Genomic DNA, 16645 nt, shown 5'->3' with positions numbered 1-16645 from the left:
ACAGTAAATGATGTGTGTGGAGGTGCAGGTGAATGTGCGACCGATATGGAAGGATCCATTGGGGCCTTGGAGGGAGGTGAGGGGGGAGGTGTGGGCGCATGTTTTGCACTTCTTGCGGTTGCAGGGGAAGGTGCCGGGAGTGGAGGTTGGGTTGGTGGGGGGTGTGGACTTGACGAGGGAGTCGCGGAGGGAGTGGTCTCTCCTGAATGCTGATAGGCATGGAGAGGGAAATATATCCCTGGTGGTGGGGTCTGTCTGGAGGTGGCAGAAATGACGGAGGATGATACGATGTATCCGGAGGTTGGTGGGATGGAAGGTGAGGACCAGTGGGATTCTGTCCTGGTGGCGATACGAGGGGCGGGGTTCAAGAGCAGAGGTGCGGGAAGTGCAGGAGATGCGGTGGAGAGCATCATCTACCACGTCGGAGGGGAAATTGCGGTTTTTGAAGAAGGAGGCCATTTGAGTTCACTATGGAATTGGTCCTCCTGGGAGCAGATGCGGCGGAGGCGGAGGAATTGGGAACATGGGATGGCGTTTTTACAGTGAGCAGGGTGGGAGGCGGTGTAATCTAGGTAGCTGTGGGAGTCGGTCGGTTTGTAGTAAATGTCTGTGTTGAGTCAGTCGCCTTCCACCCCGACCTCAAATTTACCTGGACCGTCTCAAACTCCTCCCTCCCCTTCCTAGACCTCTCCATTTCTATCTCGGGCGACCGACTCAACACAGACATTTACTACAAACCAACCGACTCCCCTCCCCCCCTACCTTTTATCTCAGCCCGCTTGGCACACCAGCCTCATTCCTGAAGAAGGGCTTATGCCCGAAACGTCGATTCTCCTGCTCCTCGGATGCTGCCTGGCCTGCTGTGTTTTTCCCGCACCATATTTTTCAACTCTACCAACTTAACCTGCAAGTTTACCTTAAGAGAATTCTGCACTCGAACTCCCAAATCCCTTTGCACTTCAGGTTTCTGAATTTTCTTCCCATTTAAAAAAATAGTCCATGCCTCTATTCTTCCTGTCAAAGTGCTTAATCTTCTACTTTCCCATGTTGTATTCCATCTGCCACTTCTTTGCCCACTCTCCTAACCTGTCCAAATCCTTCTGCAGCATCCTCAATGCTACCTGTCCCACCTTTGTATCATCTGCAAACTAAACTAGAATGCCATCCGTTCCTACATTTAGATCATTAATGTATAAAATGAAAAGTTGTTAGCCCAGCATTGACCCTTGGGGAACACCACTAGTCACTGGCTGCCATCCTGAGAAGGATCCTTTTTAACCTCTCACTCTGCTTTCTGTCAGACAGCCAATCTTGTATCTATGCTAATATCTTGCCTCTAACACCATGTGACTTAACTTACTCAGCAGCCTCCTGTGTGGCACCTTGTCAAAGGCCTCCTGGAAGTCGAGGTAGATAACATTCATTGGCTCTCCTTGGCCTAACCTGCTCATTATCTCCTCAAAGAATTGTAACAGATTTGTCAGACATAACCTCCACTTGATGAAACCACATTGACTTTGCCCTATTTTGCCATGCATTTTCAAGTATTCAAAAATCTCATCTTTCACAATGGACTCCAAAATCTTACAAATGACCAAAATCATGCTAATCGGCCTGTAATTTCCTGCAGTTTGCTTTACTCCCTTTTTATCAGGAGGGTTACATTAGTGATTTTCCAGTCCTCTGGGTCCCTTTCTGACTCCAGTGATTCCTGAAAGACTGCCACTAACGCCTTCACTATCTCTTCAGCTATCTCCTTCGGAACTCTGGGATATAGTCCATCATGTCCAGTTGATTTATCCACCTTCAGTCTTCCAGTTTTTTTTCTTGGTGATGGCCACCATCCTCACCTCTGCCCCCTGACTCTCTTGAATGTTTGGGATGTAACCCATGTGTGAAGACGCTGTTCCTTTAACAGGGTTAGATTGTCCTTGGTTTTTTCAGAGAGGTTGTAAACACAGGTTTCAAAAGTCTGAGCTTAAGTGGATTTTAGGGCTAATTTGTTTACAGCTAACAGATACTACCTCAGGCAGAAGGCTTTCAAGTTTTAAAAAAACACTATAATGAAAGGGGAGTGGCCTGTTCTCGCAGCTCAGCTATTCTTTGGTTTCAATGGAGCTGTGTGTGTGTGTGTGTGTGTGTGTGTGTGTATGTGTGTGTGTGTGAGAGAGAGAGAGAGAGAGAGAGAGAGAAGAAAGACTGCAGGACCGTCTCTCTCTGACTTCATTCCTGTAAGAACTTGTGTTTCATTTTACCTTTTGTGTCAAGGAGTATTTATGGGGATTGTTGCAAGCATTTTAGAACAGCATCATTATGTTGGGATAGTGTGTTGGGTTTTCGGATTGGATAAGTTATTCCGGGTATTCTGTTTTCTGTTCTTTGTGTTTCGTTCAGTAATCTTGTAAATAAATTCTGTTTAGTTTAAAACTAAGTAGTCTGGCCAGCTGATTCTCTCCTGAAATATCCACTGTACACCTGCTTAAAGTCAGATAACAAAGTTAGGGTCTGGGCTACCTTTTTGAAATGTTTTGAGGGATCTGGCCTAGTCCATAACATGTGTCTTCCAGCGTGAAGACAGGTATAAAGTACTTATTCGCTTGCTCAGCCATTTCTTTAGTCCCCATTACAACTTCTGTAGCATCATTTCCCAGCATCCCAATACCCACTTTTACCTGTCTTTTGTCCTCTATGTATCTAAAGAAACTCTTGCAATCTTCTTTTATATTACTGGCTATCTTACCCTCATATTTAATCTTCTCCCTCCTTATTTCCCTTTTTCCATTGTCCTCTGTTGGTCTTCATAGGCTTCCCAATCCTCTGGCTTTCCACTGCACTTTGCTGCATTAAATGCTTTCTCTTTTGCTTTTATCTGGATCTGTTTCTGGAAGAGAACCTGAGCAAGAAGAATTTTAGTACAACTGGTAGAAAATTTTCCCAGTAGGTTCTCCGATACTGCTTTGATTGCCTTGCCAAAGAAAAAAAATCAGGAGGGGATATGTGATTTATTTGCAGAGTACCAGTTGACATCTTGATCCAAACCATCAAAGGGGTCATTCAGTAGCCAGACACCCCAAAACCCCCATTAACAACTGCAGTATGGTGGGAACTGGCACTTAACTGGTCACTTAAAGTTTCAGTTGCCCCAAGGACAGGCTGACACTTAATAACTGCTTTGCCACTGTTAAAATGTGACATTTTTGACTCATCAATGTTCCCTCCTGCTCCAACAAGCATTTGGCCAGCATTTTTTGCAGTAGTAGTGGGGAAAAGGCTTCATGCCTAAAGTTCATGCTTAAATCTCATATCTTTGCACCAGTGTTCCATAACTGACTCTTCTTTATTATTTTCAATTCTGTCTGCCACAATGTTGTGACACCTGAAAATGGGGAGAAAGTGAGAACTGCAGATGCTGGAGGTCAGAGTTGAGAGTGTGGTGCTGGAAAAGCACCGCAGGCCAGGCAGCATTCGAGGAGCAGGAGAATCTATGTTTCAGGCATAAGCCCTTCATCAGCAAAATCATTTTGCTGATGAAAGGCTTTTGTCCAAAATGTTGATAATCCTGCTCCTTGGATGCTGCCTGACCTGCTTTGCTTTTCCAGCACCACATACACGACACTTGAAAATATCAAAGTATAATTTATGTTCCTGGTTCCAAATAACTTATACAGCCCATAGATAGCTGTGGCCACAGCAGTGGAGGAGCTCCTTCATATCAGTAAAGTTTTATTAAACCCCACTAGATCATCCTCTTTTCAATCTCCCCATAAACCTTCATACATTTTTTTATGTTTTTTGTACCACGTGGGGTAACTACTTGTGTTGAAAGGTTTCAATAGCCTTGTTAATATATCACACCCACCAACTTTGTGACCAACAAGATTCATCAGTTGCTGAGAATTTTTCTTTGACTGAATCTATTGTCATTCCATTATCTGAATGTCTTGTTTTACGACATGAATGTTTTATTAGCTGCCTGTTGAAGAGGTTTCCATGTAGAATCCTGCATCATTCCTCCTTAGCACCAAAAAGCAATCAGTATCTCAATATGTTGACCTCACCTATGTCACCATTGATCAAAGTCTGTGTAAAACAGCATTTTTCTGGAACTCATCAGGTTGGGCAGTATCTGTGGGGAAAGAACAAAGTCAATGTTTTAGTCTGCTTTTTTCGGAACTTTCAGAAGTTAGAAATGTAAGGCTTTAACCAAGGAGAGTATGGAAAAAGAACAAATGGGTAACTGTGATAATGCTTCATAGCATGTAATTATACCAGAAGGTATGAGTGACTGTGTTCATGTCCAGTATAATCCTACTTGGGAATCTGAAGAAAGGTCATAATGGAGTCAAACTTAACTCTATTTGCTCTTCATAAAAGCTGGTTGACGTGCTGAAATTTTCCATTCTGTTTTAATTTCAGGTTTCCAGAATCCACCGTATTTTGCTCCTGTTATGTACCAGTTAACTGTATTTGACTATTGCTTATCAGCACATAAGATGTTGTGAAACTTGAAAGGGTTCAGAAAAGATTTCCAAGGATGTTGCCAGGGTTTAGAGGATTTGAGCTATAGGGAGAGGCTGAACAGGCTGGGGCTGTTTTCCCTGGAGCGTCAGAGGCTGAGGGGTGACCTTATACAGGTTTACAAAATTATGAGGAGCATGGATAGGATAAATAGACAGCATCTTTTCCCTGGGGTCAGGGAGTCCAGAACTAGAGGGCATAGTTTTAGGGTGAGAGGGGAAAGATATAAAAGAGACCTAAGGGGCAACTTTTTCACGCAGAGGGTGGTACGTGTATGGAATGAGCTGCCAGAGGATGTGGTAGAGGCTGGGCAATTGCAACATTTAAAAGGCATGTGGATGGGTATATGAATAGGAAGGGTTTGGAGGGATATGGGCCGGGTGCTGGCAGGTGGGACTAGATTGGGTTGGGATATCTGGTCGGCATGGACAGGTTGGACCGAAGGGTCTGTTTCCATGCTGTACATCTCTATGACTCTAATAGCTTATAACTTCGGTCTCCTTTCCACCTGCACCATTCTTCCTTTATCTTTCTCCAAATCTCTGATCATTTTCTCTGTACCTTGGCTTATTTGCCATCTATGCATGAAAATTAATATTTCTAAATTGAGTAAAGTATGCTAAGTCTCAAAACTTGTGCTAAACTGGGAAGTTGGAACACTTCTTTCTTCCTATTCTTTCTAAATCTAGTGGTGGATGTAAAGTTTCCTCCCTAAATTGTTCATTATATGGCACCGGATCTGAGTTGCTTATCAGTCCTGATTCTCTGTTGGGCTCACTTGGCAGTAAGTTGGATATCTGCATTCCATGCAGACTTTGTGCAGCCTGAAGCAGGTTCTGTGGTTGCCTGCTTCTTTACTCAAAGGCCTCTCAGTTTACCTGGACTATCTGGCTAGTGTTGTTAATTTTGTCATATTTCACTAGAAAATTATGCATAGGATATTTTCAATTCAGGCCTTGGTTGGTTTTAATAGCACTTGAATCTTCATATCATCATCTTTTGTCTGTTTCTGCCAAAGAACAGACAACCTTGCAAAAATAAGAGAAATTTCAATTACATGTGTGCCCTTTTTCTGGACATCCTTTCAGATTTTCTTTTTTGCATTTTTTATTCAACTCAAAACAGCAAATTCTGAGCCAGCTGAAAATTATTGTTCCAATGCTAAAATGTAACATGTAAGGAATAAAAACAACATAGAATGGAGCCAGGGAAACTCTCCTACCATTATATTAAATGCATTGAGAATGTTTATGCTCAGTCTGGTACCAAATGCTCCCAGTAGAAATTTGATCATCTTCAGATCAAACTCGGACTGTTACGCCAGGTAATGGTCTATCACTGTCCATTGAACGAAACCTTGTTAAGATTTTTTCCATGTGCAGGGATATTGCCATCAGGGTCTCTTTCTTGTTAAGCATTCAGATATTCTTGATTTGGAGGTGCCAGTGTTGGACTGGGTGTACAAAGTTAAAAATCACACAACACCAGATTATAGTCCAACAGGTTTAATTGGAAGCACTAGCTTTCTGAGTGCTGCTCCTTCATCAGGTGGTTGTGAGGTAGCATTTTTTCAATGTTGCCTCCTCTTCAACTCATGCTATGCAGCGTTTAGGAAAGTTAATGCCTCTGAAGTTACACTAACATTTTAGGAATATGGTTTATCACTGGCAATGGTTTTTAGGCAGCTCAGCAAAATGATAGACCAGTTGTTGTGATATTAATGGGTTCCCCCACATCTGCTTTGTGGACCATTGTTAATTCCCAGAATCTCAGGCAACTGTTCAGCTGTAAGGATTTAGTGAAGATCTTGACAATCACAGCCACTATTTCATCCAGTGTCTCAATAAACATTTTCCCAGAAGATCTGTCTCATTTTGTATACATCAAAACGGTGATCTTTTTCCGAGTATTGTTTGTTGTTTACTTTTTTATTCCCCTTTGGATAGTAAAGGTTTTTTTTGTTCCCTGGGTCCTTGCTCACATGCTTGGATTTCTGCAGCTGTAATTATATATTGGGTAAAGCAATTTCTACAGTGGCAATTCAAATCTTGAAACAATTCTAATTATGCTAAGTAATACTACACTCTTTTTCCAGTTTTGATGAAAAAGCTAGTACTTTGCTGTAAAGTGTAGAGGACATTTTAAGATTAGATTAGATTAGATTAGATTACTTACAGTGTGGAAACAGGCCCTTCGGCCCAACAAGTCCACATCGCCCCGCCGAAGCGCAACCCACCCATACCCCTACATTTACCCCTTACCTAACACTACAGGCAATTTAGCATGGCCAATTCACCTGAGCTGCACATCTTTGGACTGTGGGAGGAAACCGGAGCACCCGGAGGAAACCCACGCAGACACGGGGAGAATGTGCAAACTCCACACAGTCAGTCGCCTGAGGCTGGAATTGAACCCGGGTCTCTGTCGCTGTGAGGCAGCAGTGCTAACCACTGTGCCACCGTGACGCCAGAATCATTTGATCTTTTGGTCCTCATCAACTTCTCTGCAATAAATATTGATCTACACTTTATCACTGTCCTGGGTTAGTTAGCAGAGCTTGGTCTGTGGATGATTGGTGTATTTATGACCTTGCATGGATCATGTTTTAATACAGGTTGCTCCTGGTTATATTTTTAATCATTGAGTTGTTTGGAGGGTGTTTCACGGTGATGCCGAGCAAGGTTTCTTACTGTTTGTTTCCTAACACACCTCATTAATTACCTACCACACACTATGGTTGCCCCTCATGGTCCCCGCTCCCCCAAGAAGGGAAAGGTGAAAATGTATGTTCATGCTGAACTATAAATTTACAATAACATCTTTGAAATCTTTGAAAGTCTTTTTCTGCTTATGACTTTCGACATATAAAACACATTTTGGACTTTTAAAAAAGATATTTAATCATTTCAAAAGATCTTACCTATGTCAACCTGTACCCCTCCACGCATCCCTAATGATCCTTCATGTCCTCCATGGCAATGTATGCTCCTCCACTTATCCCAGTGTTCCTTCATCCCAATTCCTCTTCAAACACTTCATGCCAACCAAAGGTACTTCCATCTCCGCGACATACACTGCATACAGAATCAATTGTCCCTATAGTAATTGTGACATATATGAAAAAGAAAAATAAGCTGCTTATCTTACAGTCTTATAAAAGCATCAATTATCACAAGTAGCAGAAACCATAAGCACGTGAAGCCTCTTTACCCAATGTAAATAAAAGACGTAAGCAAAAGAGCCATCAATAAGATTTTTTTAAAAACTTTGGATCTAACTGTCTGGACAAACAGATGTCTGGACTCTCAAGCAAGAATACATGGCAAGGACAAAAGTCCCATTCTTGTGGGCACTGTGTGCAGAGGTGGGTGCATTGTGCCAAGAAATTTCAACTTCAGCTTTCCGCCTCAATGATGAAAATCCAGCCCGATCTCACTTTCTTTGTTAGACTGATGAATGAGATTAATACTGGAATAAATACCCTTTTTGAATCTTTATACATATCATACTGTTGACAACTTAAAATTTAAAACAATGCAACATATTTATGTTAGTGTGAAGTTCTATTATTTTCCAGAGTCTTGAAGATCTTTTTTTAAATAAAAACAATTTATTTCTTATGCTGATATCGTCATCACTGAATCGACATATACATTTACCTCTCATGTGTTTAAAGGAAAATAAATCTGTGGGCACCAATATCCTGCAACTTTCAGTGACTGACAAAGATTCTTCCCATAATGGGCCTCCATTCACATTCATGATAGTAGCTGGAAATCATGGGAAAGAATTTGTTTTAGATCAACACGGAGTTCTGAGATCTGCAATTGTGTTTAAACAGAGGGATGCAACAGAATACCTTCTGCATGTGCAGGTAAGAGATTGTGCCAGTCTTATGCTTTAAATCCAACAGTAAGGTCATTCCACTGTTACATTTGTTTTGTTCAAAAGTGTGAATGCTGTCTGAATTCCAGGTATCTTTGATGTAAAAGAAGAAAAGGCGTGCATCAAATAAGCATTTGTTTTCATAGATTCAGGTTCTTTGCAGACAATATTTTTCTCAACTGAATCTTCTCAACTGAATATCATGGGTTGCCTATTAGAAGAAGCCAATTCAAAGCACAATATATTTTTCTGTCCTGAAACAGATAATCAGCTTGTTTTGTAGTGTACAAAAATCAAAAGAACTTTTCATTTTACTGATGCTGTTCTAGTTGGCCCAGTGCATAATTTAATGTGCAATTGATAACAAATTGGATGATGCTGGTTTTGAAATTATAGCATTTGTTCATTTATAATGATGAAATTTACTCGGTTATAAAGAAGTTTGATCTGGTTCCAAAATCTGTTTTTCGGGTGGTTTATTTCCTTCAGTCAACTAAGGTAACAAATTAATTTGATTTTAAAGAGAGAAATGGTGACCCAGACAATGACAGCCGTAAGATATAACTTTTCAATCAAACTCTGTTCTGAAATTGTTCATTCATATGTTATGAAGTAAGGATGACTTATGGTCAACACATACAAAATATTTATTTTATCTTGTCTGAGGATTGCACTCAAGTTTAATTACCTCTATTACAGCATAGAGATACATGATTTTGAGAGAGATGAGGTATCCTTCTGACAGTCTACATTTCTATTATCAATAGTTAAATGCCCTATCAATAAAACCACTGCTTATTGTGTTGTTTAAAACATGTTTAAAAAAAAGACATTTACATTGTCATAGATTTGTCTTTCCAGTGACATTTTTGATACAATGCATATTGTAAATATATTACTTCAATTCTGAAGATGTATTACATTTAATAATCAGCAAAACAAAATTGAGCTCACAATGTTATGAACGAAAGTTAACCATTGCTGTAAAAGTACTTAAAATGATCAAGATCCCACTCTTTAACGGAACAGTTTGAAGGCTCTGAATGAGACAATCACTTTTCTGGTATGGAAATGTATTTACTAATGCTCCCACATTGAGTACAACTGGACAATTTAGAAGTATTTTGATAATTTTGTTGAATTTGTATCTTACCAATGAAAGAATAAGAACAAATTTTAAAATGAATACTTCAAAACACAAAACGTGTGAATTCCCTTGGAGGGAGAGACAGCATCACCGTGTCATTTGTGTGTTTCCCCTTTGATATCAATGAAGAAACCTGCATGGAATTTATAGGTAGAATCTGGAAACACGGTCTGTTCCATTTCAGAAAGCCAGGCAGGAAAAGATAGAATTAGAGTTTATCTTTACACACCAAATCTTCATAAACATTTATTAACAGATATCTGTGTTAATTCCGTGCACCTCCCAATTTAGCAATCTCAATTTCATGCCAGACTGCTGAGTTGCTCCAGCATTTTATTTTTAATCACATCTATTCCATTTTTAGGAGCAATACGAATTCCCAATTAATGCTCACTTCCTCCAAGAAACACAATTCATGTGAATTTTTTTGGCCATTGGAGAATCTATATAATTTGCATAGTACTGGCCTGAAGCAAAACTGCATGTTTTTTTTTAACCTTAAACTTTAAAATTGAATGAGAATTTTGTTAAGAATCACAGTTCTGTTCAGGTGTTTAGCCCTATTGTCAAAGCTGTTTTACAGACTAAAAATGGATATGTTTGTTGTTTGTTCACAATATGACAGGCTCAGGACTCTGGCAAGCCACCACTGTCATCATCCACCTATATTCTTGTTCATGTGATTGAAGAAAGCATTCATAAACCAACTGCTATTCCACTTGAAATTTTTATTTCCACAATGGAAGATGAGTTCCAAGGAGGTGTAATTGGCAAGATCCATGCCACTGATCAAGATATGTATGACATCCTTACCTATGGTTTTAAGTCAGACCAAAGAAGTCTGTTCACTATAAATAGCCAAGATGGGAAGATTATTGCACTTGGGGGACTAGATAATGGCAATTATGTTTTGAATGTGTCTGTCAGTGATGGGCGCTTCACTGTGCCTGTTGAAGTTGTAGTTCATGTTGAGCAGGTGACGCAGGGTATGTTAAACAATGCAATAAGTATTCAATTCGAAAACATCTCTCCTGAAGATTTTGTTGGACTTCACCTTCATGGATTTAGGCAGAGCCTTCGGGACGTTATTGCTGCCCAAAACCAAGACACCCTTCATATCATTAGTATTCAGCCAGTTGCAGGCACACAGCAACTTGAAGTTTTCTTGGCAGTGCAAATGTATAGAAATGGGTTCTACCGATCTTCTTATTTGATTCAGAAGCTTAGTAATGCAAAAAAGGACCTAGCAAGTGGTCTCCATATTTCCACTATAATGGATCAGAGCTGCTCTGGTGAGGAATGCAAAGAACGGTATTGCGAGCAGATGACTGCTGCAGAATCACAATCCATGATGACCTACAGCACTGCAAGGATTAGCTTTGTGTTCCCCAGACACTTTAGGGATGCAACTTGCACTTGCAATGGTGAGTAGTACCAGAAGATGGAAAGTTCTCCAAGGTAGCACTTTTGAAACTATCAAATCAGTATAATTTTAAAAAGGCAAAGTCTTCTGACAGTTATCTAAATTTATCTGGTAATTTCTATGTTGTTATAAAATTTTTGGTATCATGTATTGTACAGTTTAATGTTTTCAATAGACATTTGTCTTATAGTTGCAGCATTTAAACATGTGAATAGAACATTTCTTAATCAAGCAATATAGTTTAATGCTGCTAAAAATTCAATGAAATAATTGCAGACATGCTTTCTCACTTGAGCCCATTTTGTGAAACAACTTGGCTGAAAAACAAGGAGACGTATAGCTTGAAAAATAGTTTTTGCTCTTATGAATGCTACTATTTATTTATTTTAAAGTAACACAGTAGAATTTCTATTTTGAGAATTGTCCAGTTACTGCATAAATTAATTTGCTCATTACCAATCTTCACATTGTTTAATTAATGTGCTATGATGTTCAATTATAAAAAAATAACCAAAGGCCACATTAAGTTATGAAGGTTCTCCACCTGGAATCGAATTCTGCTACTCTTCTATACCATGGTGATGAACACTTTATGGATGTGACAGGAGATACAAAAATGCCAGCAACAAATGTAGTTGCCGCAGATTTTAAAAAAAATTCTGCTCATATTTAAGTGCTTCAACGACATGTAATTGAAACAGCCGAATTTCTTTTCGGTAGTGGAACATTTTTAATCAATATCAGCCATCTCCTTTAAATAACCCTAATTTTAAGTTGCTGCAATTCACTTCTTAAAAGGAACTGTAAAGTTGTTTTGCTAACTTATTGGGATGCTTTAATAAGTTTCTTCTTAAATGAAAACCAAAGTCAAATTTCGAAGCTTAAAACAAATCTTTTAGTATTCTTGCACCCAAAGAGCCAGCCTAATTTTAAAGCTTCATTGAAGGCCTTCAAATGAGCACAATTAGCAGGAATTCTCAGTGTGATTAATTCACCATGGGGCAGACCAGTTTATGGATAGGGTCTGCTTTCAGCAAGAGGTTTTTAAAACTAACACAAAATACCTTAGAAACATATAGTGTTGAACATAAATTGCAGTTACAATTCTGCAATCTTTTTGAGTCAGTATTCTTATTTTGGCTGAAATATGTCATAAAAACAAATGTAATTGAGTAGAAACTATGCCATTGTATATTTGTTGTTTACAGCAGCTTATTAGTGTTTTGACTGAGTCTGCAAAAGATACATGTGTCTCAAGCATATGGCATGAGTAGTTTTCTGCAGCAGCAATTTTACCTTTCTCATTCCCAACGTTAATTAAAGCAGATAGTTCAGAACCTGATGTTTAGGCCCTAATATGCCTCAACAAGACCAAGATCAAACCTGGTAAATCCAACATATAATTTGTTCATAATTTAGGAAAGAATGATTTTGGTTGAAATAAATTCTTTTTTTTCTAATTTAAAATCATATCTATTTACAATCTCAGTGAAAAATTGAATAAAAATATTGCCATAATTTGTTTCTTTATTTTTGTGGCAGGTGAAATCTGTCCTGTTGTTTCTGATGCTTGCCAAGAGAAACCTTGCCCAAATGACATGCATTGTGTTCAAGGTGGTGTAGGTCAAGGACCATATACCTGTCAGTGTCCACCAGGAAATTTGGGAAAATGTTCAGGTAAGGAAGACCTCTGTGTTCATCTCAGTTTAGAAAACATATCAACAGTTGATTCTTAAATTAATTTCTGTTAATTAATAAAGTGTGGAACCACTATGTGCATTAGTTAAAACATCATCGACATCTGTTATGACCAGGTGAGGAGGGGCAAATTGGCTCTCTGCTTTTAGCTGGAGACAAAAACAAACTGCAGATGCTGGAATCCAAAGTAGACAGGCAGGAGGCTGGAAGAACACAGCAAGCCAGGCAGCATCAGCAGGTGAAGAGGTCAACATTTCGGATGTTAGCCTTCTTCAGGAACGGTCCTGAAGAAGGGTTGCACTCAAAACATCAACTTCTCCACCTCCTGATGCTGTCTGGCTTGCTCTGTTCTTCCAGCCACCTGCCTGTCTACTCTGCTTTTAGCTACCCAAAGTAAAACATTTTCATTTCTTTTTAAAGCACAGCTGCACCTTGCCCCTCTGACAATATAGTTTGCAAGTTCACAACATTCAAATAGGGAGCCAAATACAAGGTCCTGTATTAAAAGTAAACCAATTTTATTACTTGCTGACCTAGAGAAAAATAATAAAGATACGACATCAAACACACATAAACACAGATATAAATTTTAGAAAAGGTGAGTGTCAAATACAAAAAGGAACAGCAAGGAATACACAGTTTAAAAGTCCTTTGTGTGTCCTTGATATGTTTACTTTTAACTTGAGACCATGGTTGTTTTATTGATGCCTTATATCCTCAGAAGTTGCAAAGTTTATGTATATCTTTGAATTCTTGGTGAATGAATGTGACTCCAATTTGCTTCATCTTTTGGTTGTGTCTGTTAAGGGAGACTAAATAGGGAAAGAAAGAGGAAGTTTTCTTCAGTTGCAGCTACAAATTCACATTTTTCTTCGTAGCACTGCCAAAGCAACTACTTGAAATACAGCTTACTGATGTATTCCTATGCCTGGGAGAAAGTGAGGCCTGCAGATCCTTGAGATCAGAGTCAAAAAGTGTGGAACTGGAAAAGCACAGCAGGTCAGGCAGCATCCGAGGAGCAGGAGAGAGTCAACGTTTTGAGCATAAGCTCTTCATCAGGAATTCCTGATATAAGAGCTTATGCCCAAAACATCGACTGTCCTACTCCTTGCATGCTGCCTGACATGTATCCGTTTCCAGTGCCACAATATTTGGCTCTATTCCTATACCTGGCTCATTACTTTCTAAGTTGGGTAATATGCAGTTAACACAATTATTTCTACCATTATTATCTTGTGTAATTTATTCATAAAAATGTAGATTAGATAGAAGATGCATGCTTGGGTTATAATACCTTTTGAAAGTGCACAAGTCGCAGGCTACCTTTATCTCAGATTAGTTTCACAATTGGGTATAGTTGTGCAAAGTTTGTGAAGGTTTGTAGTTCAGTTTGAGGTTTAGGGTGTAGGTTTGCTCGCTGAACTGTAGGTTTGATGTCCAGACGTTTCATTACCTGGCGAAGTAACATCATCAGTGGTGACCTCCAAGTAAAGCGAAGCTGTTGTCTCCTGCTTTCTATTTATATGTTTGTCCTGGTTGCTGGTGTTTGTAGTGATGTCATTTCCTGTTCATTTTTTGAGGGGTTGATAGATGGCATCTAGATCTATGTGTTTGTTTATGGCGTTGTGGTTGGAGTGCCAGGCCTCTAGGAATTCTCTGGCATGTCTTTGCTTAACCTGTCCCAAGATAGCTGTGTTGTCCCAGTCGAAATGGTTTTTTTTTTTACAACCCATGGACAAAACCAACGTCATCTACAAAATTCCATGCAAGGACTACCACAAACACTACGTAGGACAAACAGGAAGAAAGTTAGCCACTAGGATACCAAACACCAGCTAGCCACAAAAAGACACGACCCTTTCCCCTTGTAGCCCTACACACGGATGAAAAAAAACACCATTTCAACTGGGACAACACATCTATCCTGGAACAGGCTAAGCAAAGACATGCCAGAGAATTCCTAGAGGCCTGGCACTCCAACCACAACGCCATAAACAAACACATAGATCTAGATACCATCTATCAACCCCTCAGAAAATGAACAGGAAATGACATCACCACAAACCCCAGGAACCCCATCCAGGACAAACATATAAATAGAAAGCAGGAGACAACAGCTTCGCTTCACTTGGGGGTCACCACTGATGATGTTACCTAGTCAGGTAATGAAACGTCTGGATATCAAACCTACAGCTCAGCGAACAAACCTACACACTGGGTATAGTTGTGGTCAGCTGATTGCTGTGACACTTATCAGTGTCTTTATCTTTTTAAAACAATTTTAGTGTATGAAGATTCTAGGTTTTAAATCAGCTGACACAAATTTAAAATTGATCTTCAATATTTTATTGCTATAATGATACGTCTATCTGAAAGATATTTTCCTGTACTGTAAAGCTCGAATACAAATCAGGTATGAAGAGATCACATGAAGCTAATTCGGAAGATTGATGGAATCTTGGTGTAGAATTTTCTGAATGGAGAACATCAAGAGTTAGGCATGCTTGTTGCGGAATTTACTGAGATTGATTATCTACAGTAGAAAAGGCTCAAATTACAAAATTGAAACAAAAGTGAAGAGATGATACATTGAATAAACTAATGTTTTATTAACTGTTGATAATTATGACCAGGCATTCACATGAAGGCAATGATTGCACACCTAACAAAAATTCACTGGTGAAGACACCTCCACTTGGCAGATGCCCCCTCCAATGTATAACAATCATTAAGCCATTAATTAGCTCGGGGTAGAATTGTGTATCCCATCTGCAGGAGCTGCTGGAAAATGAAAAGTCTGGCTGTTCCCCAGTCCCAACAGTGCCACCTGGAGTGGAGGTCACCAATGAGACAAGAAGTGGTTCCTCTTGCCGAAGGGCCAAGAACCTGAACTTAAAAAGTTAAATCCAAGGTCATGTTGACTCCAGTATGGGTGAAAAGTTGACTCTGTCAGAGAAAGCAATGGGAAACACTTATGGTGGGAGGGGGTATAGGAGGCACCTACCTTTTGAGAAGTCTTCATTGGGCACAGGATTTCCCTGGCAGCCCAAATATCTAGCCAGAGGACTACCTCTGTGAGTAAAATACAGTATGGCATGGGAGGGTGCCCTTAAATGGCCAATTAAGGGTCTCAGTAGGCCCATAACTGAGTGGCCTATCTGGCTTCTCAGCCATAGAACAACAAAGAGAATAAAGAACAAAGAAAACTTACAGCCCAGGAACAGGCCCTTTGGCCCTCCAAGCCTGAGCTGATCCAAATCTGCTGTCTAAACCTGTCGCCCAATTCCTAAGCATCTGTATCCCTCTGCTCTCCACCTACTCATGCATCTGTCCAGACGCATCTTAAATGAATCTACCATGCCTGCCTCTACTACCTCTGCTGGCAACGTGTTCCAGGCACCTACAACCCTCTGTGTAAAGTACTTGATGCGTGTATCCCCCTTAAACTTTTCACCTCTCACTTTGAAATCGTGACTTCTCGTTATTGAATCCTTCATCCTGGGAAAAAGCTTATCTCCATCTACCCTGTCTATACCCTTCATAGTTAAAAATCACACAACACCAGGTTATAGTCCACCAGGTTTAATTGGAAGCACACTAGCTTTCGGAGCGACGCTCCTTCATCAGGTGATTGTGGAGGGCTCGATCGTAACAGAATTTATAGCAAAAATTTGCAGTGTGATGTAACTGAAATTATACAATGAAAAATTGATTGTCTGTTAAGCCTTTCATCTGTTAGAATACAGTGATAGTTTCACTTCTATCACTGTATTCTAACAGATGAAAGGCTTAACAGACAATCAACTTTTCAATGTATAATTTCAGTTACATCACACTGCAAATTTTTGCTATAAACTCTGTGTTCCAATCGAGTCCTCCACATCACCTGATGAAGGAGCGTCGCTCCGAAAGCAAGTGTGCTTCCAATTAAACCTGTTGGACTATAACCTGGTGTTGTGTGATTTTTAACTTTG

General features: G+C 39.7%; 1 protein-coding gene across 11 annotated transcripts in view; it reads left to right on the top strand.

Annotated features, from left to right (window-relative positions):
* LOC122550578 (protocadherin Fat 3-like) overlaps positions 1–16645 on the top strand; it is a 794139-nt gene that overhangs the window by 701345 nt on the left and 76149 nt on the right. For all 11 annotated transcript variants that reach the window (XM_043691532.1, XM_043691531.1, XM_043691530.1 and 8 more), the window contains 3 exons: positions 8195–8392; positions 10176–10974; positions 12516–12650. In XM_043691532.1, coding sequence (XP_043547467.1) covers positions 8195–8392; positions 10176–10974; positions 12516–12650 — 1132 coding nt within the window. The remainder of the gene's footprint in view (positions 1–8194; positions 8393–10175; positions 10975–12515; positions 12651–16645) is intronic.

This window comes from Chiloscyllium plagiosum, chromosome 6, assembly GCF_004010195.1.
Source record: "Chiloscyllium plagiosum isolate BGI_BamShark_2017 chromosome 6, ASM401019v2, whole genome shotgun sequence".
NCBI lineage: Eukaryota > Metazoa > Chordata > Chondrichthyes > Orectolobiformes > Hemiscylliidae > Chiloscyllium > Chiloscyllium plagiosum.
This window is presented reverse-complemented; position numbering and strand designations above follow the sequence as displayed.